The sequence below is a fragment of the Anomalospiza imberbis genome, chromosome 6 (genome assembly GCF_031753505.1).
Source record: "Anomalospiza imberbis isolate Cuckoo-Finch-1a 21T00152 chromosome 6, ASM3175350v1, whole genome shotgun sequence".
In the NCBI taxonomy this organism is placed as follows: Eukaryota; Metazoa; Chordata; class Aves; order Passeriformes; family Viduidae; genus Anomalospiza; species Anomalospiza imberbis.
Window position 1 is genome coordinate 46,627,923 of NC_089686.1, and position 25,946 is coordinate 46,653,868.

The 25,946-nt window shown below is 42.6% G+C and overlaps 1 protein-coding gene across 9 annotated transcripts in view; it reads right to left on the bottom strand.

Annotated features, from left to right (window-relative positions):
- Positions 1-206: 206 nt before the first annotated feature.
- MOB2 (MOB kinase activator 2) overlaps positions 207-25,946 on the bottom strand; it is a 108,091-nt gene continuing 82,351 nt past the window's right edge. For 8 of the 9 annotated variants that reach the window (XM_068193923.1, XM_068193919.1, XM_068193922.1 and 5 more), the window contains exons 2-5: positions 10,412-10,572; positions 9,120-9,213; positions 2,875-2,999; positions 207-1,557 (exon numbers count right to left, since the gene is read on the bottom strand). In XM_068193923.1, coding sequence (XP_068050024.1) covers positions 1,247-1,557; positions 2,875-2,999; positions 9,120-9,213; positions 10,412-10,572 — 691 coding nt within the window. In that variant the 3' untranslated portion in view covers positions 207-1,246. Of the gene's footprint in view, positions 1,558-2,874; positions 3,000-9,119; positions 9,214-10,411; positions 10,573-23,618; positions 23,768-25,946 lie in introns of those variants that run through there. The other variant, XM_068193918.1, reaches the window with a different exon arrangement.

Sequence of the window (25,946 nt, forward strand, 5' to 3'; positions counted from 1 at the left end):
GCTTATCTTCGTATTTCTGGGGGGGTTTGTTCCTCGGGCTACTGGAAAAAGCAAGGAATTCATTATAAATGTAAGATCACAGGGTGGAAAACAGCCCATTATTTATAAAGCTGGCTGCCAGCAGGGCCAGCAGCATTCAGTGGTGGAAAGGAGGCTCTAGGGGTGGGGTCTGGAGACTTCTGACGCTGCACACATGAAAACAAAGCTTGTGGCCGATAGATTTGTTTTTATTATTATAGAACAGATGAACTAAAATAAGCCAACAATATAATTTTATGCCAACAGCCATCTTTCTAGCACAGGCGGTGACTGACTCAGTATACCCTTCTCCCCCCTTCCCCGGGCCTCTGTTCAAGGGAAAGCAAATGGTGGTGACTCTTGCACATGGTTTTGGGCTGCAGTGATCCTACTCCTGTTACCTGTGCAGGTGTGCCTGGGAAAAGAAGAGGCAGGGGAGCAGAGGAAAGAGTATATATGTTGTAGGAGCAATAAGCAGAAAGGTTTGTGGATCCTCTTGCACGTTCATACCTTGTGACTAAGTAGATGGGACAACTGGAGAATCTTGCCCACTTTCAACATGTAGCAAGCCCCTAGTTGCTACTCTAGTCAAGCCAGGAGTTTCTTCCCATTCCAAGCTAACAAAGGGCAAGATGCGCTCAGTGGGGGAGCTTTTGGCAGGGTAAGGGGTAGTCTATGTAAAACCAAACTAAAAAACCACCCCCACCCCCCCAAAAGAAACCCCCAAACAAACCTGCATTTTAAGCCACTTCAAAGTAAAAATACTTCTTATAATATAATAGATACTTTTTAAATGGCAGGACCACCATCCTAGAAAGACCAAAGGGCTTACACTCAAGACCAAAGAAAGAAAAACAGAAAACCAAAAAACCAACCAACCAAACCAAAGGAGAAAAAAAAAAAAAAAACAAAAAACAAAAACAAAAAAACCAAGAGTGGCCCCACTCTCAAGCTTGGCTCTTCTCTAAAAACAGCACTCATCATCCATCTGAATAGGTAAAAGGAGGAGTGGACAGAAAATAAAATAAAATTGGTGCAACTTCTCGCCGGCTGGCGCATGAACCCAAAGCTCCGTACAGCCCCGTACGACTGCGCGTCCTGCGTGGCAGCATCTCTGCGGTCAGCTTTCATCACTGTATATGCTGGTATGTATATCTGAACATATACATACACATACACACAATAGATTATATTGTTTATAATGTTAGTTTGGGTCCAGGAGGAGGGCTCATCTCTCTTTCACGTGGTTCTGTGCTCCTGCGCTGTTGCTGCTCCCATTGCCGCTCCCATTACTGCTGCTGCCGCTGCTGCTGCAGAGGACCTCCGTGAGGTCATCCATGATGGTGGTCTCTTTAGGGTCCACGAGGTTGAACTCCCTGATGAATAGGATAAAGTGTGTGTAGAGTGTGTTTAAATGTCCGTGCAGCTCCAGTGCCAAAGTCTCCTTAAAGTGTGAGGAGTAGATATGGGCCAGCACATGGAACAGGTACTTGCAGATCTTCTTCACTAGGGACTCAAATGAGTTTGGGAATTCCTTGCCTGAAAGGAAGATGGAGAAACACCATGATAGCACCAGCTGCTCACTGTTAGCCCCACAGCATCACCTGGGTAAAAGCAACCAGCCCAACTTACATAGCAAACAACCTGAGGGTCCTGTGTCATATCACCCTCTTTTGACAGGAATCTGGGGGACAAGGCTAAGGAGGTATTATGCATTTTCATTTGAAGTTCAATTTTAAACCTTAAGGGTTTAAAAATCAGGCAGCAAGTCTAGTTATTTTCTAAAGCCACTGCCTTTTTTTGTTACTGGCTGTAAAAATGAGAGGTTATTCTGTGTCCTTATCTAGTTTGTCCGGGAGTAGGTTTTCCCCTGGAACACCAGTTCAGAGATCCTAAAATGGAAGCCAAGGTACATGGGCCTTGGTGGTGTGTGGCAGTTTGTACATAACTTTGTATAATGTGTTCCCTTGAACACGCTGAAATTCTATCAAAGGGGAAAGAAACTACCTCCTTCCAGATCATACTGCTTGTAAGCAAAGGATGCTAGCCTAATGTTTTCTACACTGTAATGTCCTATACTGTAATGTCCTAGTTTCCCAATTACCTGTTGAAGTGGCTCTTGAAGCCAGCTGCTTTTAGTTCTGATTAAGCCCACCACAATAGCTTCAAGTTTCTATTTTCTTCCCCTTAACCAAAGGCATTGCACATAGCAATCTTGTTAGGATACAAATTTGAGTTAAAATTACTTTGCTATTGCTTTTCAGCTCTAAAAATCACATTCTTATTTAATCTTTGTATGGGAAAGGAGACTGCAAACACGCTGAAAGACAATGCAGAGCCTTGGGCAAAGAAAGCAAGCCACATTGCTGCAATCCAATTTATTACCCACATTTCTTAATGCATTGAGGCTCTAATGGAAATAGTAAAGCCACACAAAGGTTGAGGTTGGCTATCAGCAGACAGTATTGAACGCAAATGCCGACTGTTTTCAGAATTTTATCCTCTATAAATCCAGGCTAGATCATATCAAAATATCTGAAGAAAAAGGGGTACTGATGATAAGATATAGGCCAAGGGGTCAGGTTTGCCAGACTTTCACCCTAGTTCACACACCAAGAGCGTAAGTCTTCTTTTACTGCAAGAATCAACCAAGTTACAATCTTCCTTAAAAAACAAACAAACAAACAAACAAACAAAACTACAAAAGAAACATGCAAAGAAAGAAAATGATATATTAAAAAATCAAACTAAAACCCATCAAACAAAAGTGAGAAAGCTGTCTGGCATTCATACACATGAATGCCCACTTTCACTTGACTGATGGCACCCCCAAAGAGCCCCAGGAAGTGGCCATACCGTATTTTGTTGGAAAGACGTCCTCATCTGTCACTAGTTTCTGCACTGAACTCATGACGAAGTCAACGTACTGAGGAGCAGTGCACTTGATCTTCTTTCCCCGCTCATCATACCAGTAGTACTGTCTGTGGAGAGAAGGGACAGTGTCACCACATCACACTCTGCTCCTCAGCTACTCCTCCAAGGGGCTGTGTCCAAGGAATACAAAAGAACAACTGCGACAGAAGAGATTCACTTCTTTCTGCACTGAAGAACTTGAACTTGTGTTGGCCGATTTTGTCTCTCCCTATCAGTCTAGGCCAGAGTGCAGGTGGCAGCACCAAGCACAGAAAGCCTTGCTGACAAGACTGCAAGGGGAGGAGTTCTGGTGATGGAGTGGAAATTCCCCATCCATGACAGGTTTACGTGCAGTCTGTAGAGTTGTACAGGAAAGCATTACTGAACTATATTTAAGGGGCAACAACATTGCACAGTGATGAACTGATAAACTTCTGATGCTCAACATCAGAGAGCATGAATTAGTTCTGCAGTGCAATACTGTGAAACAGTCAGGCGGTGGCTCCAGAACACCACCTTTTCCAGCCTGGGGCTCTCCAGCACTGGCAGAGTTTTCAGGCGTTCCAAATCCTCTTCCAAAATGCAACCCGGTGGAAGTTTTCATGCCCCTTCTGCACATCCATACCAGTGTGTGTTTGAGCTCTGCTCCTTATGTTACAGTTACAGCCTCGCACAAACACCTGAATTTACATGTGATTCTGCCACAGTGAATATTCCTGTTGGATCTTAACAGAAGATACTAGCCCTTCAAAAGCAGCCATAATTCAATCAGTTAGCCATAATAATTTTGATTAACTGCAGCCATCCCTCAGCTGACAGACAATCTGAAGGCTACAAAACAACTAAATGTTTGTTCCTTTAAAAAAAAGTCATGGTTAATTAAAGCATCTCTAACTGCTACCGAGAACAACTACCCACTGGATTAGGCACACAGTGAGAAATGTTTTACAGATAAAGAATTCAGGGAAACACTTTTTAAATTTTTATTCCTATGTCACATTAGACAAGCCTTGAGTTCCAGTTTATGAACTTCCTTCAAAAAGTCTAAGCTCAAGGCACAGTCCTATATCATTACAGTGCTGATAAGAAATCCATTGTACTGGTCTTCCCCAATTCTGGTTCATGCCCCAAGCCATATGAAAACAAGAGCCAGCTGCAGAAATAAGTAGAGGAGTTCAAGATGGGAGAGGAAAGGCAAGTACAAAGTAGTTCTACAAACATTAAGGTTTTAGAAATTTTCTTTCAGCTTCTTTTCACTATGTAATATTTGGTCACTCTGTCCTTTACTAGAGAGACAAGGATTGACTGCAAAATTGCGTAAAAAGGTGAGTGGGTGAAAACAGCAGGAGTCAAAAGTTCTTTTTTGAGCTATGTCAGGCATCAAACCCAGCACTTGGGCCCTTAGGCACAGACTGTGCTCTTCGCAGCTACTCACTTCCTTTGTACAATCCACCTCTAAGGAATTACACAATGTAGTGCACCAACACAAGCTTGTTTGTCTACTCCTGCAGAGAGAGATAGACCCAGGCAATTCAGCCTTTATTTGGGTCTTAAAGACAATGCTTGTCACTAGGAGCACAGGCAGGCTGCACTGTTCTACCCCAGCAGTTCTCTCATGCTGAGGAATCCTCAACTTCCAAGACAGAAAGCAGTTTAGAGTTGCCCTTAGGTGCAAAACTGAGTGTTGATAATAGGATTTTAGTCAGAAGAAACAATTTGGCAACTGTACAAGTTCACTTATATTGTCATGTAAGTGAATAAATCTGATCTAGCATCCCACTGCCTAGCCTTTCTGCCTTTCCTTGAAAATTAGGAAATTAATTATGCAAAATTGGAATTAAACAGAAGAATCATTAACAGTAAGGGGATAACTACAAGGGCTGTCCTGTTCATTAGAGTCATGTGTTTTCCTCATGTTTCAGGTGCTGCTGAACAGATTTCACAGCTCTCAGGGGAAGAGAGGAGCAAGCCCCTGACGTGCCATGAACATCTTGCACCTGGTACATGGCTTCCACCCACGCTGGAGTTATCTCCATGAACAGGATAGGAGCAGTGTGGGGCCATGGAAGGGCTCACTTGGGCACAGAAGCCTAATTGCATTCCACTACTGGCACTGTGACAGCACAGTCCCATATTAGGGAATGGACGGGAAGCAGAAAGGACAAGAGGATGAGACTTAAGGGCACTTTTCAAAAATTGCAGATTTAAATCTCCCCAGTATGGAGAGGAATCTGCAGCTCTATTCTAAATCCCAGGAAGAAATTATTATGGGTTTACCAGAGAAGAGCCTGCGATGCAAATAATGAAGCATAACACATGTGAAATCACAATACTGCATCTTAATATATGTCTGTACTTTATCCCTCTTCCTCTACAACATTCTGGGCTGGTGTGGATGACACAGAATCCAAGGCAGAAGTTACACCAATATACAAGAAAGGCTTTTGGAAGGAGGGAAAAGCATACACTGTGGAAATTATTTTGCCTGGAAAGGAAGGAGAGATGGTCCTGGTAAAAATACCAAAAAAACAGGCAACATGAAAAAAGCAGGATTGAAAGCAAGAGGCAGGAGCACAGTGCTTGTGAGCAGCTGGAACAGCTTTGATGGTTTCACAGGGGCTAAGCAGTGTTTGGATGGCAGAGAAGAAAAGGAGGCATCATGTAAAATCATATAGCTGGGGGAACTTAAATGTAATAAAATGTAAAAGTTTGAATTAAGCACTCTAGGAGGAAATCCCCTCCCTATGCAGAGACACTAAGGGCAAGATAAACATGAGAAAGGAGACTAAGATAAGAAAAAGAAGAGTGGTTAACAGTTACCAATTAAGGCATTTCACTGGACCAAAACATTTTGAAAGGTGGGCTTCCTGAAAGTTTGAATCCATCCTTCATTTCTGCCTCAGTTTTGTAGACTTATCCTTTTACGTACAGCACTTACACAGGCTCTTTATTTAATACACTCACTGCAGCACTTTGAGGAGTTTTACCCAAATGTCAGCTAGAAATGTCAGTTTATAGCTCAGGGTGCTTTAAAGCTGGTTTGTGTAATAATAAGCTATAAAACATACTAAATTTTAATAGTAAATACTGTGTTAAAATATACTACCTGCTTTACAACAAGTGATAAACATATTAATGAGCAAAATTAAGTAATTCCCAAAGTTATATTCATTCACCCTCATTAAAGTTTGAGGATAACTGGCCACTGTGGTATTTCTCTTGGCATTATCCCACCTTGCCAGCAAATGCTTCCATCTGTTCTACTCTGAGACTTTTGGTCGGATGTCTCCTAGTGACCGTAAGCAGAAATTCTCCTTGCTGTGTGCAGATGGCTGTGCTATCTCATGTATCTGACAGAGGGCTGAAAGCTGCATCTGTCTGCAGTTTGTCAGTTGGCTGCAGCTTCTCTCAGATGTTAAAACCTTACCTCAAATATTTAACTTCAACAAGTGCTTATTGTGCCAGCAAATACTTTAAATTTAGGACTGGGTACTTGCAGTGCAATTTGAATGTCAAGTAACTTGACGAGCAACCAGTTCTCAGTAGTTACTTGAACATCTCGAGCATAAATTTAAAAAGCCTTTCTTAAGCACAACCAGAATGGTGTGATCCAAAATATATCATAAAGAACTCAGCAGGGAAAATATAGAAGTGGAACAGAATGCAAACTTTCATACGGAACTACCCAAGGAATCAGCATGGGAAACAATGGCAAACTGCACCTGAATTCCAAGGTACTGTAATTCTATGGCCATCTTATACAGCCAGATGCTATTGCATTCTAAAGGACAGCAACAAACAGACCGTGGCCACAGAAGGCTACGCCTGCAGCATCCATCAGGTTAATCAGCAACTGACACCAGTGTTCAGGTGTCTCTCTTTATACACTGGAGACAGGTCCAAGGCACAATAAGCCACAGCAACTGGTGCTCCTCCAACACAACAAGCACATCCTCAGCTTACCAGAGCTAGGAAAGGCAGAACAAAAAGATCAGGATTTGGAGAACACAGTTACGAAAAGGGCCCACAAAGCTGAACTGTGCTGAGGTGTGTAGGCAGCGGATCTCACCTTGGTGGCTTTTCACAGACCCACACACTTGCTAGAAGCAAGCAGGCTCCAGTTCACAAAAGTGAATCAGCCACCTGCCCCCAAGTACAGGAAGGTACTGAGGTTGTTATGATTTAGCTACACACAAGCCATTTCAAGTGCTTCACCCAAGTGTAGACATGCTTCCTGTTATTCCCAAATAGTGCAATTTTTCAGTTTTCCAAAACAAAGGATAGGAACATTCTGCTATCAGTCTCTACTACTAAAAATACAGGCTACAGCTGCAGTTGCCTACAGGCACTTCCTCTCTTTATTCTGCAGCACAAGGTGCTTACAGAGAACTCAGGTTAATGCTCACTAGAGCTCACTAGAACAACACTAATGCAGGTTCCCAATTACCACCTCCTTTTAGTCACTATTTCCCACCCGCCAAGTGGATAAACAGTTAAACTCCGTGCTTGGGACTGCCAGTGCTACATCAGGAATTTAAACATGAGTATGCCTGGGAACAAGAATCAACAAAATACTCATCTTACTGCTCACCATTTCTTACTTAGAGACATGCTGTCTCCTTTTGATAAAATCTGGGTCCAGCAGAGATTTATTACTCTCTCTTCCAGCTTGGTTTCAAAGTCTCTAGCATGGCCTTTAACTCTGTGACAGTTATCATTCCACCTTCTACATGCAAAAATACCCTCCATACACTTTGCATGCTTTTAAGTGCTCTCAAAGAAAGCCCCTGATATTAACTTCAAGTGTACAAGATAGACCAGTGCATTAAGCAAGGCTTTCCTTCTAAGAATTATGTAACGACTGTCAGAGATATAATATAAAGGTTCTGTTGCATACATTCCCTCAGATGTTGTTTGATGTACTATGACATTACTGCCCAGTCGTCTCTTAAAATCCATCCCAAGTAAATTAATCCCAGGAAATGCAAGAGGAGGGAAGAAAAGGACTATCAACACATGTTGGAGGGAAAAAGCCCAAAACACAACAGGCATATTCATACTTGACTGGATCTCATATTCCATCATGATTGACTGTGCTCATCAGGAGAAGAAATTTACCGTAACTTTTTCTTATATTCACACTGTCCAGTAACACTACAAAGCTTTCTTCCAGAACTAACTGCTAGTCAATGTTAAAGTCTACTAAGCTCTAGAGGTGGAAAAACGCCAAACCAAAAAGTTTTCCTTACTCTTGCTAAGCTGCCACTTGTGTCCGCTGTGCCCAGGAGCTCAGGCAGAGAGCCTGCGGCTCACGTCAGGCTAGAGGTTATCCACCAGCAGCCTGGAGCTGTGTCAGCATTCTGGCTCTCAGAAGCACCCTCTGATGTTTTCACAACTCACCTCTCCTGCCCTGCCTTCCCTGGAACCCCAGCAGGGTAACCAGTACAGAGAGTCCTGCCCTGCCCTTGCTGAGGAGCACACTCCGTGCAGGTACTTCCATGAGCAGCTGCACTGCAGGCTCAGGGCTGAGCTCTGCGTGGCAGGGGCACAGCAAAGAACATGGGCACCTGTGGCCCAGCCAGGTGACACTCAGACACAGCAGGAGCTGACAACCCCAAGACGCACTCAGGCTTTTTTGACTGTGAGACTATAAAAGCCCAGAGTTTCCTTTGTTTGGGGTCCCTCTGTGGAGGAACTGGATAGAGTGGTTATGAGGTTATTTAGTTACTGTACCAAATTAATTTTAAGGATCTGGATATCCCAGACTCTGCTATGGAAAACCTGGGTCAAACCAGTAAGAAAAGCTGGTCTGAGTAGCTGTGAAGGGGCCTTGGTCCCAGCTCATGACTGACTGCCATAGACTTCTGGATGGTCAGACAAGTTTCCTTTACACCCTCCTTTCCCTCTCCCCCAAGAACACACATGGTCATTTGCCTCTCTGATCTGACCTTATAAAACCAGCTTAGAGCATTCAAGAGATTCCCATCCTTCTAGTTCTCCACAACAACAGATTTCCACCACACTTCCCTGCTGAAGGGAGAGAAAAGGATGCACAGCTGACACATTCTCAACAAGTAGAGACCTGCTGTAAACATTTGCCCAGTGCCACCCAATACCAATATCCTCCCCCAGGAGACTCTGAAGACATGGAAACCTTGCACATGTAATAAGTGAAAATACTGACTTACGTATTGCACACTGCCATGGTCTGACATGACTCTCCTGTACAGAATTCTGAGATTGTACTATACTGTAAGTTGATGTGATGAAAGAAAGTTGTTGCTGAAAAATAAACAAAGGAAAGACATTCAGAAGTAAAATACTTTCAAAAACTGGTTATCCTCCAGACAATAATTTAAATATAGCAAGTGAAACAACCTCAGTCTTGAGCTTGCATACAAATTTAAACATGATTTAGCTAAATGAGCCTAATGATGAACTGCAACACAAAGAGGTACACAGAATGAAAGCTCTTGTTTTGATTTAAGATGAAAGCACCATGATGCATTAGCTCTTATTACTCACAAAGCAGCAAGACTGGAAAGTGTCTCCATCATCAGCCTCACCTTTACAGTAGAATACTCTCCTATAAGCTGAAGGCAAACAATTTGCTACATTCTTTTGAAGTCAGACTTAAAATCTACAGTGCCTAGAAAACAGCACTATTAGTTTTCAAAACATGTCTCTTTGTAAAAACAACCAGCATGAAACCTAGCACACTTCTACTTTTAAAAAATCTCCTGAGATAATTTAACTTCTTAATACTTCTCACGGGTCACCTCACTGTTTCTTAATGAGGCTCTGTAAACTTTCCTAGTGTGCAGTTTAAAGTAGTTTCTTGCTACTACCACACACTGTTGAAAACATAAACAAGAGTGGGCCACAGATGCAGGCGAGGACAGGCAGGAGTAGCCTAGGAAAGTACAGCAAATCAGGGCTGAAGTGCACAGCTACAGCATTCAGTCACATCTCTGAATTTCAGCCTGTCTACTCTTGAAATCCACAGTAATTCCACCAAAATTTGGAAGGAGTGGGAAGGAAAAAAATCTGACCAAAATACTGCACAACTTCTGGCTTTAGGCATAAGTTGCTTTACATACAAGTCTTTAGAAATTCCATTTTTACAATGCTTCTGGAAGATCAGTAGCTGGAGTCAGAAACATGCAGAACCAGCCAGTTTAGCAAGCAGTCAACGGGGATCTTGATGGTTCTACAAAGAGCATCCAAAACTGCAGTGCCCTCAGTGCCACAGGGAGGGAGCTGGAAGGAGGAAATGCATCAAGGCTTTCATGCTGCTGAGCACAGCTGGGCTGTGCGCGAGACAGCTTAATTACCACTCAAGGTATAATGACATGCATTACACAGTAAGCATAAATAGTCACTGAGTGTTTCTCTAAGCACTGAAAATAGCAAAAAGAGTGAATGAATGGCCTCTTGAGGATGGACAGCAAGCTCAGAACTGTATGAACGTAATACTCACTGTTGCTGGCAAGCCACTCGTTGAGGTCTATTTCCCGTGGTAACATCACTAGTTCCTTAAATTCGAAGTCGGTAATTCTGGATTTTGTGTATTCTGGCTCTAGGTAAAGTTTCTTCTCTTCTGGTGCTGGCTTCTTACCATTTGGCTTTCCCTTGGACTTCCTGCAAAAGATTAAAAAAGAGAGAAGTGGGGTTAGTTCTATTGTTGAACAGCTACAGAAATCTGAAAGCAGCTGGTTCATCCAAACTCCTGTATTTGCCTTTAGCCTGCTCCTCCTGCATTCACTTCCCCAGCAGCTTCATTTTGCTGCTCCATCTCCCCTGCCCTTTGGCCAGATGAGATTGCAAACTCTTAAGAGAGCACTGGTCTCTCCTCTCCTCCTGCATTCACTTCCCCAGCAGCTTCATTTTGCTGCTCCATCTCCCCTGCCCTTTGGCCAGATGAGATTGCAAACTCCTAAGAGAGCACTGGTCTCTCCTCAGCCTGCGAACAGTGGTGACAAGCTCTGTGCCTGAAGGAGCCCATGTGAGGACCAACAACCTGCTGCGTCATGCAGTTCCTGGTCACCTGCAGAACAGGAGTCTGAGAACAGCAAATCTGGCTGCTGCAAAAGATAGCTGGAAAAGCTGGTGCTGCTCGTTCAAAGCCTACAGCATTCCTTGCTCTCCAGCCCTATCAGAAGCCTTCTTAAGTGAACATCTGTGACTCCAGCCAAAAGCAGAGATAATCACAAAAATACCTGTTTTCTCAATTCTAGGGATACCTGGGACAGAAAGCCCTGAGTTCATGTTTTTCTGAAAATCCTTGGAAATCTAATGCATTTATGAAATAACCTTCCATTTGGATTTATAAAAGCACAGAAACCACATTCCATAAAAGACATTTATCTCCATGGCATATTGTGACTTTTCACCTCCTATCTGTAAGGTGTTTGCTGTAATCACTAGAGGGTTCCTCTCACTTGTTTTTTAAATAGACTCTCAAGCCAACCCCGGACCAGGGATTCAGCAGGACTTCAGAGGAAGGACAGTGGGTCAAGCACTTTGGTCTTTTAGGCCATGTGGTCAAACACATGGCCATGTGTTCCTACAGTTAAAAAATCCACCTAAGCAGAGATGGAAGATCTATTTAATGGTAAGGCACCATCATAGGACAATACTTGTTGTCCATTAAAATGTAAAAACAAGGAAGAGATGCCAGCTCTTTTTTAATGTCAGGCTGTCTTCGTTAAAGTGATTTTTAAGGATCTGTAAAGCCAAGACAAGCCCACCTTTGCAGATGACTGCATTAAGATTGCTGTCAAAACTCATTGAGATCTCATCCAAAGGAAACAGACCTCACATTTAGGCTCTTAACACACTTAAATAATCTTCCAACTGTGTTCCTGAGATACATGCAGCCTTAATTTTTGCTGTGAGGATGTGATACACATCTTTCCTGGAATAGTGACTGAAGTCTCAGTGCTCTTCTTAAAGGAAATATGATCACTCAGTTTTCTCTCTTCATGGGCTCTTTACTGATCTGTTTATTAAACTCATCTTCAGAAAGATTTATCATCCACATAATCCCTACTGGAGCAGGGAGAGACCGAGATGTGCCTTCCGCAGGAAAGCAGCACTTTAACTTTGGTCACCAGCACTGCCAGTGTTCACTATTTTAAACTTGCATTGAGTCTTGTCACATGTCTCTAAACAGTAAATTAAGACTAGAGGGATGTCAGAAAGGCCACCATGAAGGAAAATCAAGGAAAACTTGGTGCCAGCAGCATAAAGCATCATGATGTATTTACAGAGATGTGCAGAAAGCACTGCAGGTGTCTGGCAGGGAACAGATGGTCACACCTTCTTTCCTATGTTAATGAGAAAGGTGGGCTTCATGGTTTAAGAGGGGATGCCTGTGACATCTTTTTAAATAATACAACATACAACATATTTCTAAATAATACAAATACAGAATGAAAACAAACTAAAGGACTAATTCTCATAGCTGCTCCACAAGGGGATGTTTTAGGACCTAAGAATCAGTTGTTCCTCAGTGCAAGGCTCTTAATTCAGAGGGGTTACTTGGTTAGATAACAGTTCCTGGTTTTCAGACTATTTCTGTCTTCAAACCCTTGCATTTGCTACATTTAGTGGTTTCTGGGTTTAGTTTGGCTGGGGAGGGAGGGGGCCAGGATTCTAGCATTCAAGGATAAATTGATTTCTTTTTTAGTTAAATTATAGTTCTAGTAACAGTCAAGCAGAAAATGCCTTCAGCTTCTGAGACTGGTTTGACAAACCACATTAACCACACTCAGGGGAAAAAAGTTATCAGTGAGAAGTAGTTTGGATAGAGTTTCCTTCTTTGCTGTAGTTCATGACAATTAAACCAAGGGCCCCAGGTTAGGGCTGTGCCACATCAGCTAAAAGCAGTCTTCTGTAAGGAGGAGGGAAGAGAGACAACGAGGCCAAAGACAGTCTGTCGGAGTCAGGCTGTGGAGGGAAACCACAGAAGGAAGCAAGACACACGAGACTGAGGCAAGCCTTCCATCACATGGGAATGGGTGGAGCATACCTCATCCTCACTGCAGCATCCCTTCCTCATTTCCAGAGAATAAACAAAAAGTCAACGCTAAATATATTTCAAAAGTTTGCTGCTGCAAACAACACTACGTTGTCCTTTTGTGTCCTTTTGTTGTCCTTGTGTCCGGCTAGAAAACACATCAGCTGCAAGCTTGCCTGGATTTCACCAGAGAAAGAGAGGTAGAAGACACTCCACCAAGTGACAGCCCACTGATGATTTTTTCCCTAATCTAACAGCTTTGTTAAGATCGAATAAAATTGCCAATTTCCCAGCTTGCTTTCTTATCCCATGTCAGTTAATGAAGATCCTCCTCTAGTCTTTCTGTCATCTCTCTCTTGATCAGATGCTCAGTAGTTTCTTGGTTAAAAAACCACTGCACTTCAGAACATCTTCAAAGCACCATCAAGGTTTAGTTTTAATACCATTTTGAGGAAGTGTTATTCCCATTTCAGAGCAGACTCTGGCTGTAAGGTTCAAAGCTGATTCATGGTACAAATGCTAAAGATGTGCTTCAGTGTAAACCAATGAGGTTTGTTTGGAAAGAAGCACACAAGAAGCAATCTGATTTAGCTGAAGAAGGACCAGAGACTCAAGGTCTCCACATCCCAAAGTGGATGTACTTCACAACCTGATGTGCTTCTCATCACTTCAGAACTGTACAGGGGTCCATGGCTCTGGTCATGCACATGATTTATTCCAAGGCTCATCACACAGAGGGAAGACTAATGATTTATTAAATGTCAAACTTCCCTAAACTGACCACGCTATTTTAGATGATCTCTACCTGTTCAAGATTCCTTTTCTTTCAGAGGAAGCCAGCACAGCTGAAATAATTTCTTGCTGTCCCCAGCAAGCTGTGCAGCTTCTTACATTGCATCTGAAACTGAAATCTCTTCAAGGACAACTGATGATACTTTGGATCCCCCTTCTCCATCCTCCACACCAAACTAACTGTCTTTGGGATGAATGGCTGTCTATTTTTTCTTCTGGAAGTACAAGTTATCAGTGGGCTTTCTCATTTTAGTCTGGCATATTAAAATGGAAATAAGAGTAACTTTAGAAAGTTAAAGAACTTATTTTAGAAGCCTATAGTGGTGATGACCAGAGCTGCAGGCAAAACTCCTATCACTCCCTCTGGATCATGCACCAGTTTCAGGTTCCATCCAAATCTCAAACACTCCAATTTCCATTGGAAAATTTACACAAAAGGTCTGACAGGCCTCACATGGCAGATTTGTCTTTGTATGCAAACTTCAAAACTCACAAGCCATCTCAAGTCTGTGAGGATGAAAATCACCATGGATCATGAAACTTACAGGAGAAAGGCATGTATTTTGTGATTAATGTGGTAGGATTGTGTGGGCTTTTTTTAGCAACTGACTCTTCCTTACACAAGGTTAACTGCTATAATCCTAGCAATCCCCACAAATTCAGAAGACAGCCAGTCTCAACTGTTGCCAATCCAGCTGTGACATATTCCTTTAGTGCTGGTGAGAGTAGAGTCCCACAGCCCACAGCAATACACGCAAAAAATGACACAAAAAGAAAAAAATGGCATTAAGGAGCATCAAAACCAAAGACGCCCACAGACGTATTACAAAATTATATTAAAAACAACACTCAAGGGTTTGGAGGTTGTTTTCAAGTAACCTAGCTTGCACTTTACAATTTGTATAGTTCACAATCTGGAAAAGTTTGGGGTTTAAATGGTGCACTCCCAACTAGAACTTTTACAGAGATTACTGTCTGTAACAGCAACACCATACTCCAAGTACACCTCTACACACTGAACTAGCTGGTATCTCAAACTATCTGGGCCTTTGATTTTTTTATCCTGCAATTTTTTTTTTCTTTTTGCAGTGTTGTGTTTCAAAACATGCACCACTATATGAAGTGTTATAAAGTGAAGTACTCCTACCAAATCCTACTTTTTTGGCACTCTAAGGATGGGGGTTAGCTTCTTAAAAGACAAAATTATAGAGGTAGTAAGACAACATTGTAGCAGTGTCCTTCAGGCTAAACTTTATGAGCATTGTTTTCACTCTTCCAGTGAATAAGGGTTTAGAATTCAAAATTAAAGGTGTACTGGATGTTTGCATTTTAGCTTCTCTCCTCTTCCCTTCTCTGGCTAGGGAGTCAGAGGGGATGTGAGTGGAACAGAAGAGGGAGTAAAACACATTAAGGCAGAAAAATTCCAACATTCGAGGTCTCCCTCTAATGTATTCCCTTTGCAGAAAGGAAAAGTACTGTTGATTTCAGCCATGCACAGAAGGCTACAGCTTTGTAAGGCAAACCAGGTCAGCTGCTCACAGACATACTTTTTACCTTTATAGGCTTTTTATATGGCCCTTTACTGGAAAGAAATTATCAGTTAATTTCTGGTTACAAACATTCTGCGTAAGCACGGGAGTCCTGAACCCATTCATAGCAGGAAGGAAGCAGTTTTATGAGCTGAAATTTATGAGTCCAAGTGACAAGAACAATGAAGAAGCAGGTTACGCCAGTTCTTACGGGTCAGGAACAAACTCTTGAAGGCTGTCCAGTTTCCTACCCAGCAACCCAATGTCTTTTCTCCTCAGTTAAGAGCAAGAACTGGAAACTTAGAAGGGCTACAGAGCTTAAATCCCTTCTTGGTAATTCAGTGTCTTTGTTTACTTGTACAGCATGCACAAAAAGGGGAATAACAGCTTCCTTCAACATCAGTCGAGCTGCCCTTCCTTTGAGAACAGCACTAGAGACGATGCTTGTATTTCCCCTCTTTCTTTTAAACCGCTCAATATTAGCACCTCTGGAGGTTTTTCTGTAATCCCATGTCCTGTTTTAACCCAGATCACTGCTTAGTCTTCAGCTGGAAATGCCACATGACAGCACACTCAGAACACAATCCTGGATGTACACATCCATGTTCAGGATTGGGAAAGAAAAGAACATCAGCATGGGAAAGGAAGCTGTGCAAGGTATGGGAAAGCAAGTCCGAATCCCAGTGCAGCATTCAGTGCAATTGTTCACAGATTGCTGTGAACAGTGCTTTTCTCCAGGGCTGTGGAAGGGAAGGAGACCAAGCTTTTTAAGGCAGTCTCCATTCTGATCTCCTCTTGCCACAGGTCTCTGACAGACCACTCTGACCTCAGCTTCGTTCTTCCCCTCTCCTGCCCCAGGTCAGCTCCAGGGCTTGGTTGCTGCCCAGGTCTAAGGGGGCTGTGCAGCATAAAGCGTATTTGGCAGCATTGCTGGCCCTGCTTCTTCATTTTTCTTCTGTTTTTAAAAGTTACTAATAGTTTATTTAAGAGGAGGAGGTAAGAAGAATGTACCCTACACGCCAGGGAAACTTTTTCTTTGGGATTCTCATAGTGGCTCTTTGCCTTAAAAGGGAATCTTTGCTTGGCCTCCGGATGCTCTGCTGTAAACAGTCGGTGCCAAGGCATGGCAGGCATGTTAAGGATGACAAGTGCCATAACATTATTTCATAATGCTGCTTCTCAACAGAAAGCCCAAAACATTCTGTGGGCCAGACTGAGCTCCGGCTGGTGCTGCTGGAAAAGCAAGGAGAACATGGGGCACCTGCACCATGCCATGTCTGGTACATCAGGCCTTTCTGTGCCCTTTTGTAGGGCTCCCCACCCACCTGCTGGTGAAGGGGCTGGAACACAAATCTTACTGGGAACAGCTGACTGAGATGGACTTGTGTGGCCAAGAGAAAAGGAGCCTCAGGCTACCCTACCACTCTCTACAACTACCTGAAAGGAAGCTGCAGCAAGAAAAGGTCTCTTTTCCCAGGTAACAATGGACAGGATAAAAGGAAACAGCCTCAAGGTATAGACTGTGTGTTAGGAAAAATTTCTTCACCAAACAGTTATCAGGAACTGGAGCAGGCTGCCCAGGGAACTGGTGGAGTCACCATCTCTGGAAGTATTTATGATGTCTGGATGTGGTTTAATGGCAGACTCAATGACCTCAAGGGTCTTTTCTATCTCAAACAGCTATGATTCTTCTTACCTTCCTGGTACATCACCTCCCAGCACCAGCTGAGTATTTGCCCACAGTGGTGTGTCAGAGGCACATTAACTCCCCTGCTGAGGCTCCCAGGGTCTGCTGGAGCCCAGGGTCCCCCACCTTGTCTCCAATGCAGCTCTGAGAAGAATGGCTGCACAGGCAAGGCCAGGCACGCCACAGCTCAGCTAATGCTATAAAAATGTGCAGAGTGCATTCTTGTGGTAGAACACGCTGCACTGGAGCTCCCTTTCTTCCCCGGGCCTACCTGCCAGGACTCCTCCCCCAGACCAAACAGAGGTTTCCATCTTCCTCACTGCACAGTCCTTGCCCTCTCCAGGTTCCCCTCCAGATAACACAACTGGGACACCAGGAAGCCATGTCCAATGGGAAACAAACAGATTACTTTTTTCTAGGAGCCAGTGATGAAATTCTAATGAAACAATTCACTTGAAGAAGCAAAATTACCCAAGCAGTACGCAGTTGTTCTTCATTTTGAAATGTTCTCTTTTACCTTGGTGGCAAAAAGCCCTCACATATCCCAATCAGGAGGCTCAGCGAGATTCTTTTCTTAAGCAACTTACTACAATCCAGATTTCTGGTGATTTGTAGAATAGAAAATAAAAAGGACCAATCTTTCCTATTTTCAACATCTCTTTATGGAGCCAAATAAGGTCTGTGGTAACAGAGATTCAGTAGGTCATAGACTAAGTGTTGTAACAATTAATTTACTCAATGCTTAGAACAAACCACACAGCAGAGCACTGAGTCAGAGGTGCCCAAGTCCTGAGCATGGGAATAACATGGAGTGGTGGCTTTTGTTTTTGTTGTTTTTTAAGTCTCCAGTTGGCAACAGGAAAGGAAGCCAAAACTGTGCAGAAAGAGGGCAAACCCCAAATCCCTGTCTGAGAAGGAGTCTCATAGTATATTCTCCCGTGCTTGCAATTCCTTCTCCCCTGGAATGGCGCTCAGAGCAGACCCTGGTGTGGGGACAGGAGAAGGCACTCCCTGCTGACTGTTTAGGACACCTCTGCCCAGTCACTCATCAGCTGAAAACACAGGCTGGAGCTCTGATCTGGGCTCTGTCTTGTTAACACAAAGCTCATTTCAGTCCCCAGGCAAACATTCCAAACCGTCAGGCCCATACACAATACCAAGATAAGGATGCTCAGTATCCTTGCCTCCCTTAGAGGAAAAATGCCATTAGTATTCAAGTAACACAAATGCTTCCTCATCATCCTCCACTGCTAAACATACTCCCATACTGCAGCCTCACAGTAGGGCCAGGATTCATTTCAGCACAGGTATCTGCACATGTCAATGTTTACATCTCAGCTAGTTCTCCAAGGACCTTTGGAAAGCAGCAGAGATAAATAGTTCTTTCGCTAAAACAAAAAAACATTGCAGTCCAAGGCAGAGATCTACAGCATACCTTGCGTTTCTCTAATTAAAGCACACAGAGAAAGGAGAAAACTGGCTCTCAGCTGAAAGCAGACCATGGCAGAGCCAGCGAGCCTGGTTGTTACATGTGCTGCAGTGGAAAGGTCACCCACAGAGCCTTGAGAACAAGTGATCTGCACCAAGATTTGAAAGCAAGTTTTGGAGTGGCTTTTAGCACCTTTTTCACTCTGGGGAAGACAAATATAGATCTGTCAGATTTGTTTTTATATTCAGAGGAGTATTTTTTCAGCAGACAATTTGAAATTCCGAAGGCCAGAAATACTACCTGCAGATAACAAGGAAAAACAATGTAATTGACCAAAAAAAAAGTTTTATCTCTCTTTTAAGGTTTTTAAACCCTTCAAACTGAAAGAAAAATTTAATGTACTGTAGTAAAACCACAAAATAATCTCAATTAACAAATCTATTCCCTGTATCTTTTCTGGTATGTCTATTAATTTATGTGATTTATTATCCTCTAATCTCCTATTGGAATACAGAATTATTTTGACTTTTACGTCATTATTAAATTCAGGTTTTGGCAGCAACTGCTCCTCCTGGCTACTCTGATACAGCCCTGTTATCTCTAGATGAGCACATCCAGTACCCTGTGGTGCACCTTTGCAGGGAGGGAGTTCACCACCAGAGCACATAAATCACTAAAGGCACTGTTATGTCCCAATCCTGATGAATTTTGTAGAGTTGGAAGACTGCAAAGCTACCTTTTTATTTCTAAACCAAGCAAATTTGATTTGGAAACCTCATGGCCTCGTAAGCGCGGGATTTCACAACATAGCTTGCACAGAGTTGCTTTTCAGGATGGAACTGTGTTTTAATTGCTGGGAATTATTTCACCATGGCAACCTGGCTTCAGCAATCAGACTTCTTGCTATATAGCCCAAGATACACAAATGTAGACAGCTCGTTCTGTTCAGAGAGTACCAGGGTGCAGACAAGTTTGTCTTTGTAAAAAATGGTTTAGTTTCCTCACTGCCATCTTGCCTTGCAAGCTCTCTTTGTATGACAACAACCAAAAATTAACTGACAATACAGGCTAGTTTTATGCACCACTGTAGCCTAAAGAAAACGTGCAACTGCAAAACCATGTTAGATATGGAGGTCAAGCTTACCCACATACTGTGTTTTGGAAGATGGGTGCATATGTACTTGTAATGTGAAATTACAACTATTTAGGCACAAAAAGTGTCTTGCATCAGAAGGCAAGTTAGTTATTTCTGTAGGGAAGAGACTGAAAATAAACTCAGCACCTGTTTTCCTGCTACAGTTCCATCTTGGAAAACGACACCTCTATCACACAGGACTTAAACAGCTGAAACCTTCACATAAACTTTGTCTTCTTTCCATCTAAAAAAATGTGGTTTAATGAGACAGAAATGTGCTATGGCACACCACAACTGAGAGCACACATGGAAACAAAGGTATCATCACAGCTACTTCAAACATCTCAGCTTCCTTTGCAGGAGCTTCAGTACACAGGATAGCAGCACAGATACACAGCATGAGGAAAAAAAAAAAAGCCTAACTTGTTTTCACTATTCATAAGCAATTTTGCATGCCTGCACGTGTCACCTCACTTTTAAAGCATGTGTACTAGCACACACATGTGCATCTTGCTGCACTGAGACACACAGCTGGGGGGAATTCAATCATCTACCAGTCATTAGTCATTGAGCAGGTTGGGCAAAGAAATACCAGTGTGCCAAAGCAGCCCCACCTAAAATTTTCATCTTCTGTATCAAGCTCCACAAATTCATCTCTTACACTTTAAGTTAACCACGGCATTTTAATTAGGAAGGATATTTATTCACTAGAAAATATTACAGGTCAAGGTCACTTCTCAATGGCAGAGATCAAAAACTCCCCCCTCCCCCCCACCCTTTATGAGGGAAATATTTTGTCTTTAATTTAAACACAAGTCAGTTCAGGTAAGTCCCATCTCTCCTGGCATGCCTTAGACCAGATCCTGTGAGGAGAAGCAGATCCTTTCAGCTTTAGTGTGAACTATCTTGTTAAACTTAAAAATTGAAGTCCATAGAAGGCATAAATTGTGTGTCTCCTCACAGGGTCAGAAAGTCAGTGGGAAAAGGAATCAAAGCATTATCTTAACTAGGTAACTTTCATTAACAAATGATATGTACAAACTTTCACTAGTGTAACCATGCAGTTAATTTTTAAAGATTTTTGACAGAATGATGCAACGCTGTCTTCAGTTTTGTCAACAACAGCACACAGCTATTTCAGAATTTCTTAGAAAACATCACATTGACGCTTTTCTGTACAACAGAGGAAGGAAAAAAATGTATTTAAAATACAAACTGTGGATTCATAGGCCAAAGTAAAGAACATTTGAATGACTAGTTGAAAAAAATAGTAGGGTGGGTAATAGTTTAATTACTGGTACAGTTAGATCACTGTTAATTAGCTAGTGGGACAGCAGTGATTCCCAACCCCAATTTATCACTTTTCCATATACAGCACAGGAAACTGAGAAGCAAGTAGAAACACCTTTATAGACATACTGATCCACTAGCAACCAGGAAAAAACCCATAGATACACCCAAACTTGCAGTGCTACCTCCAAGAGCCTGTTAAAATACAAATTCAGTCTTTTAATTAAATGCTGAGAGCACAACCAAGAAATTGGTTAAGGAAAACTAGTAATTTTCAAAAACAAATACTAAGATTAGATGCACAGTTGTGTACTGAAGTTGTTTCATTCCCTTGGCTGCACGAGCAAATGACAAAAAGGATCTTTAACTGCTCAGGAGGGATTTGCAACTGATCAGGTCATAGAAGCTGAGACCAACACCTGAGACATTCCTCAAAACCCAACGTGAAGCCACACTTCTGCCCCAGCTTTTGCAAGAGTCACCCCTCAAAGCAAGGGATGGTTATGTGTGGATTTAAAAATGTACTGATTTGAATGATATACCTAGCCATGAAAAAACCTTTCTATGCTGCAAAGCAACAGAAAAATAACTATTTCAGTTGAGAGATAATACAGCTTCCCCTCTGTCCCACACAGAATGTGGTCTCAAGACCTAAGCTTCATCTTTTCCCTGCATAATTCTAAAGAAATTTATCAGTCACATCAAAACTGGGGACTCTGTAAAAGAAGGAATCGGGAAAGCCTCTTTATCAGAATTTTCCTTTTCCCTGCTGGGAAAAGCATCCGGCTGACAGGCAGCACCTTCCATGTAAGGCTTTGGTGTTCTGAGCCTGGGATGCGTGGATACATTGGACTGAAGAGCAGACCGGGCTGTCTGGGTGCGAGTGGAGCCAGCAAGGTGCACCTCATGTCATCCCTCCTCTGTGTGAAGTTACGTAAACCAACAATGAAGAGACCCAAGCCTTCTTTTTTCAGTAACTCCATGTACTTTGGGTGGTGTTCCAAGACTACTTTTTCCAGATGGTAAACTAAGAATTTTAATATTGTGCCACTACCTGCCCTTCTGAGGGCAGCTGCACTCACTGCTGATTTTTCCTTTTTTTAAAAAATAAAAGAAATCACACATACATCTTCAATGTTCCTTTCACCTGGGGAGCATCTGCTACCACACGTTCCTGCTGTCTGAGCAAAAGCACTTCTAAACTTATTTCCATACCAGACAGAAAAGAACTTGAAAAATTAACAGAGCAGAATTTTCTGCCAAGCTCAAGCAGCCTGGCTTCAGTGCTACTGGGCTTCATTCACTCAAAGAAGCAGGTTTGCTCTTCAGAAAGCTGGAAAAAAGGGTTAATCCATACATCCAACCCCCTTTCAAGAGACTAGGTGCTGGCAGCTCTTAAAAGAAATGCAACATCTCTTCTCTGACAGCAATTTGCTGAAGTTTTAGTTAAGATTCTGTTGAACCCCACAGCACCAGGGATTAAGAAAAGGATTTTAAAATTCCCCTCAACAAAATAACACTTTAACAAACTCAATTTCAGTGTAGTCACAGAGAAACGATAGAGAAACAGATAGATTTTGCCTCAGCCATCTTAAGACACAGGACAACTGATAGGAGATCACATTCCTAACACCACACCTCTTAAAAAAAATCAAAAAATGGCAAGAGAAAAAGCTCCTCTACAGAGAACTTTTTTTCCTCCTAAAAACCTACCTGGTAAAGGTCTTGGAGTGCAGAGATGTTTGAGATCCCAGAGAACAGCAGATAGAAATTGTGTGAAATAGATAACTTTCCCATAAAGAGCAGCACCAGAAACATGGGCTATTGCAACACAGGAAAAAAAGAAACAAACCAGGAACTGTAGTGAACACCCAGAGGGATGAATGTTGCACACTCATACTTCACTCATATATAAATGAAATTATCTTCCAGACTGAAACAAGCAGCTAAAATCTGGAATAAATCCTATATGCATACCAAGAAAACAAGATAAAAGAAGGGTGAATAATTTCACAAGTCTGAGGATACAGTCAGATCTATTCTTTGTAAAGTGTCCAGGAGGCATCTTCAGTAAAAAAAGAAGCAAGCATACTTTTACCTCCAAACAAGAGGAAAATGCTATTAAACCTTGGCCAGGAGCCCTTTCTGTATGAGCTCTGGAGACACCTTAGAGGGCTGCTTCAACACAGAGAATTTTAGCAGTGCTCTCCCCCTGGCTATCACTTCACAGGATGTGGAACACGTAACCTAAATACAACTCCATGCTGTAAAGAACGGAGTTCTCCTTTCTCCGAAGAAAGGCACCAAGTTCTTCATTAAGGTAACACTCTGTACATGGTCCAGCAATGCTCACAAAGGAGTCACAGAGGATTATGGATTAAGAAACAGAGGAGTGCCTGGTGTGCTGGACCCACCTGGGAGACATAGCATCTTTGCAGAGCACACCTCCAAGTCCTGAGCTCCAGCAAGAGCCCCAGTCATGGCATGGCTTTGCCAGAGGTATCTGACAGCTTCCTGGGGGACTGAACGTTAGGCAGAGCACTACAAGTGTTGTGTCTACAGCCAGAAAAGACTTTGCTATCTGTGTATGCTGGGAATACCCAGCACACGCAGGGAGAGCCGCCTCTCCAGCAGGCACATTCCAGCCAGACAAGCCCACCAGGCTGGCAATGCCACCCAGGCCTGCCTCTTGTCACCAGCTCTGCCCTGAGGACAGGACACTTGTGTCCAAGAGCAATCTTCACAAGCACATCCATGCTTCCATTCCCACAGAAGAGCCACCAGAGTCCCTTCTGCCTGGTCACCCCTTGCCAAAGCAGAAGATGTTACTGCCCCACAGTGTCACCAGTCCTTTCTGAGCAGCTGAGAGTCCCAAAAGGCCATTATTGTATGAGGCATCAGCTCCTGTTACAGAAATATATTCAGCAGGACACAGCATGACAACTAGTGATGTCAGCTGCCCTGAACCAAACATTTTGAACTATTTCAGTACAATGGAAAGTTGTGGGAGGGCGAAAGAAAAAGAACAGGATAAAAATAGCCAACGTGGCTTTGAAGAGCATTTTGCCTATAAGGCCCTTTCCCTCCATACTGTCCTCCCTCCCTTCTCTTCTGTCTGTCCCAGGCTTTGCATTAATCAGATCAGCTAGTGCTAAACAAGGCTCTTCTAATTACTTTCTAATACTGTGAACTGGACTAAATTATTGAAAAATGTTTCTGCCTAAATTAGAAAAAAACAGGATTGATTGTTTAAGTATTTGATTTAGTCCTGCTGATACACAAAAGTGTCACAGACAACAGCTGTCTTCAGCCATGGGGGTCCAGGCAGCAGAGGAGAAGCTTCTCTGCTCCAACCCATCTATGTCCCACTTCATGAACACAACAAGACAACTTTGCACGATCACCTAAAAGCCAAAATACAATGTCAAAATCAAATTGGTTTCTTCCTCATCTTGCTATGAATTGAGAAAGAGAGAAGGAATTTAATTTTGCAAAAACTTTTGAGTGTTGGCTATAAAAATACATAGCAGCATCCAGAATGCCAACTCAAACTTGCTAATTTATCCAAATGAAACAATCATTATCACCCTATCACTGAAGACAACTACACTCTTAAAAAGCATTTACCCAAAAAAGAGTGGGGTTGGTTGTTTTATTTTTAGTTGGTATCCAAATCAATGCCTGTACAATGCTGTAAAAAGGGAGGCTCCTGTGAGAAAGGGGAGGTTTAACTTCTCTATTTCCACACTCATCCAGGATGGTGTGTAGATACAAACCATACTGTAATTTATCAAAGACATTACACAGGGACATCACAACTCTGTAGCCTGCATCACTCCTCTTTCCTACCACGGTATCCCGGACTAACAGTCAGCTATCCCAGAGGGACTCAGTTGCACTGGAGACTTAAAAGGAAACACACAGACTAGGAGGCTGCATGGGGAACAGCCTCTGAAAATTGCCAGCACAGGACCCAAAGTGTCACAGCACTGCAAACACACTCGAGCATCTGCATCAGGACTGAGGCACTGGCGCAGACAGTGAACATTTTGTCCTGAACTCAGCAGTGTGTGGCTCTGAAAAATGCTGGCTCTGTTACCCGCTGTGACCAAAGGGAGAGATCCCAGAAACCGGAGTCTTCCTTCCACTTGTGCTGCTTGAGGCCAGTAAAAAGCAGACCTCTGCAAGGAAGCTGACAGGAACCCATGGTGCCGCAAGAAACTTGGACAATTAATGAAATAATGCTAAAAAATAGAATAATATTCCAAGTTTTGGCATGATAGTCTTTGCCCTTCCCCCTTCCACATCTCTCAAGAACCATCAACTCACAAAAATCAAAATAACAAAAACCAGAAAAACTGCATATATTTTAGGTTTTTCTTCCTCTCTAATTATGGGCTAAATAATAGCACAATTCATAACAGAAAAGGGGGAAAAATGACATTAACATATTTCAAAAACATATAAAGAGAAATGAAATTAAACAGCCCTAATTAAACACCAATTTAAGGGACTTCTCAGCTATGCTGTGACTAATTTAAAGGAGAGATGACACTCTCCTACTGGTGTCTCAATTTTTTTTTTAATCATCACAAGTGTGCAGTCTTGGTCCCATCCCTGAAGCGTTAAACACAGTTTACTAACCAATATGATGAAAGATACAAGCATCTCCAGAGTTCTTCATTGCTGAATCACTAATAATTTAAAAGAGCAATAAACCTAACCATGGCTTTCATAAAACATTAATTACAAAGACTAAGAACACATCTGTTGCTTTTGTTACATTTTTTCCCCCTTTCTGGTTCAGCTGTCTTTCCCCCATGCTCTTTTAAACTCTTCTTAGGTTCTCAGGACTGCTCTTCTCATGAAGTCTTTCTGCTTCCTCACACCTCCCTCCTCCTTTCCTCGGTGTATTGATTCCTCCTCTGGCAGCTGTTACTCCTAAAGTGGGGCACACAGAGCATGCAGCAGGCAGAAGGAGCTGGACCTACTAATGAGAACAACCTGAGCGTTAAAAGCCTCGAGTGCGTTAGCTGGAACTACTGACACTGGACGTAAATAACACAACAAATCTGCCAGGCAGGAAATCAAACTGATTAACTATTGCACAAGAACACCTGAGCTTTTTAAGT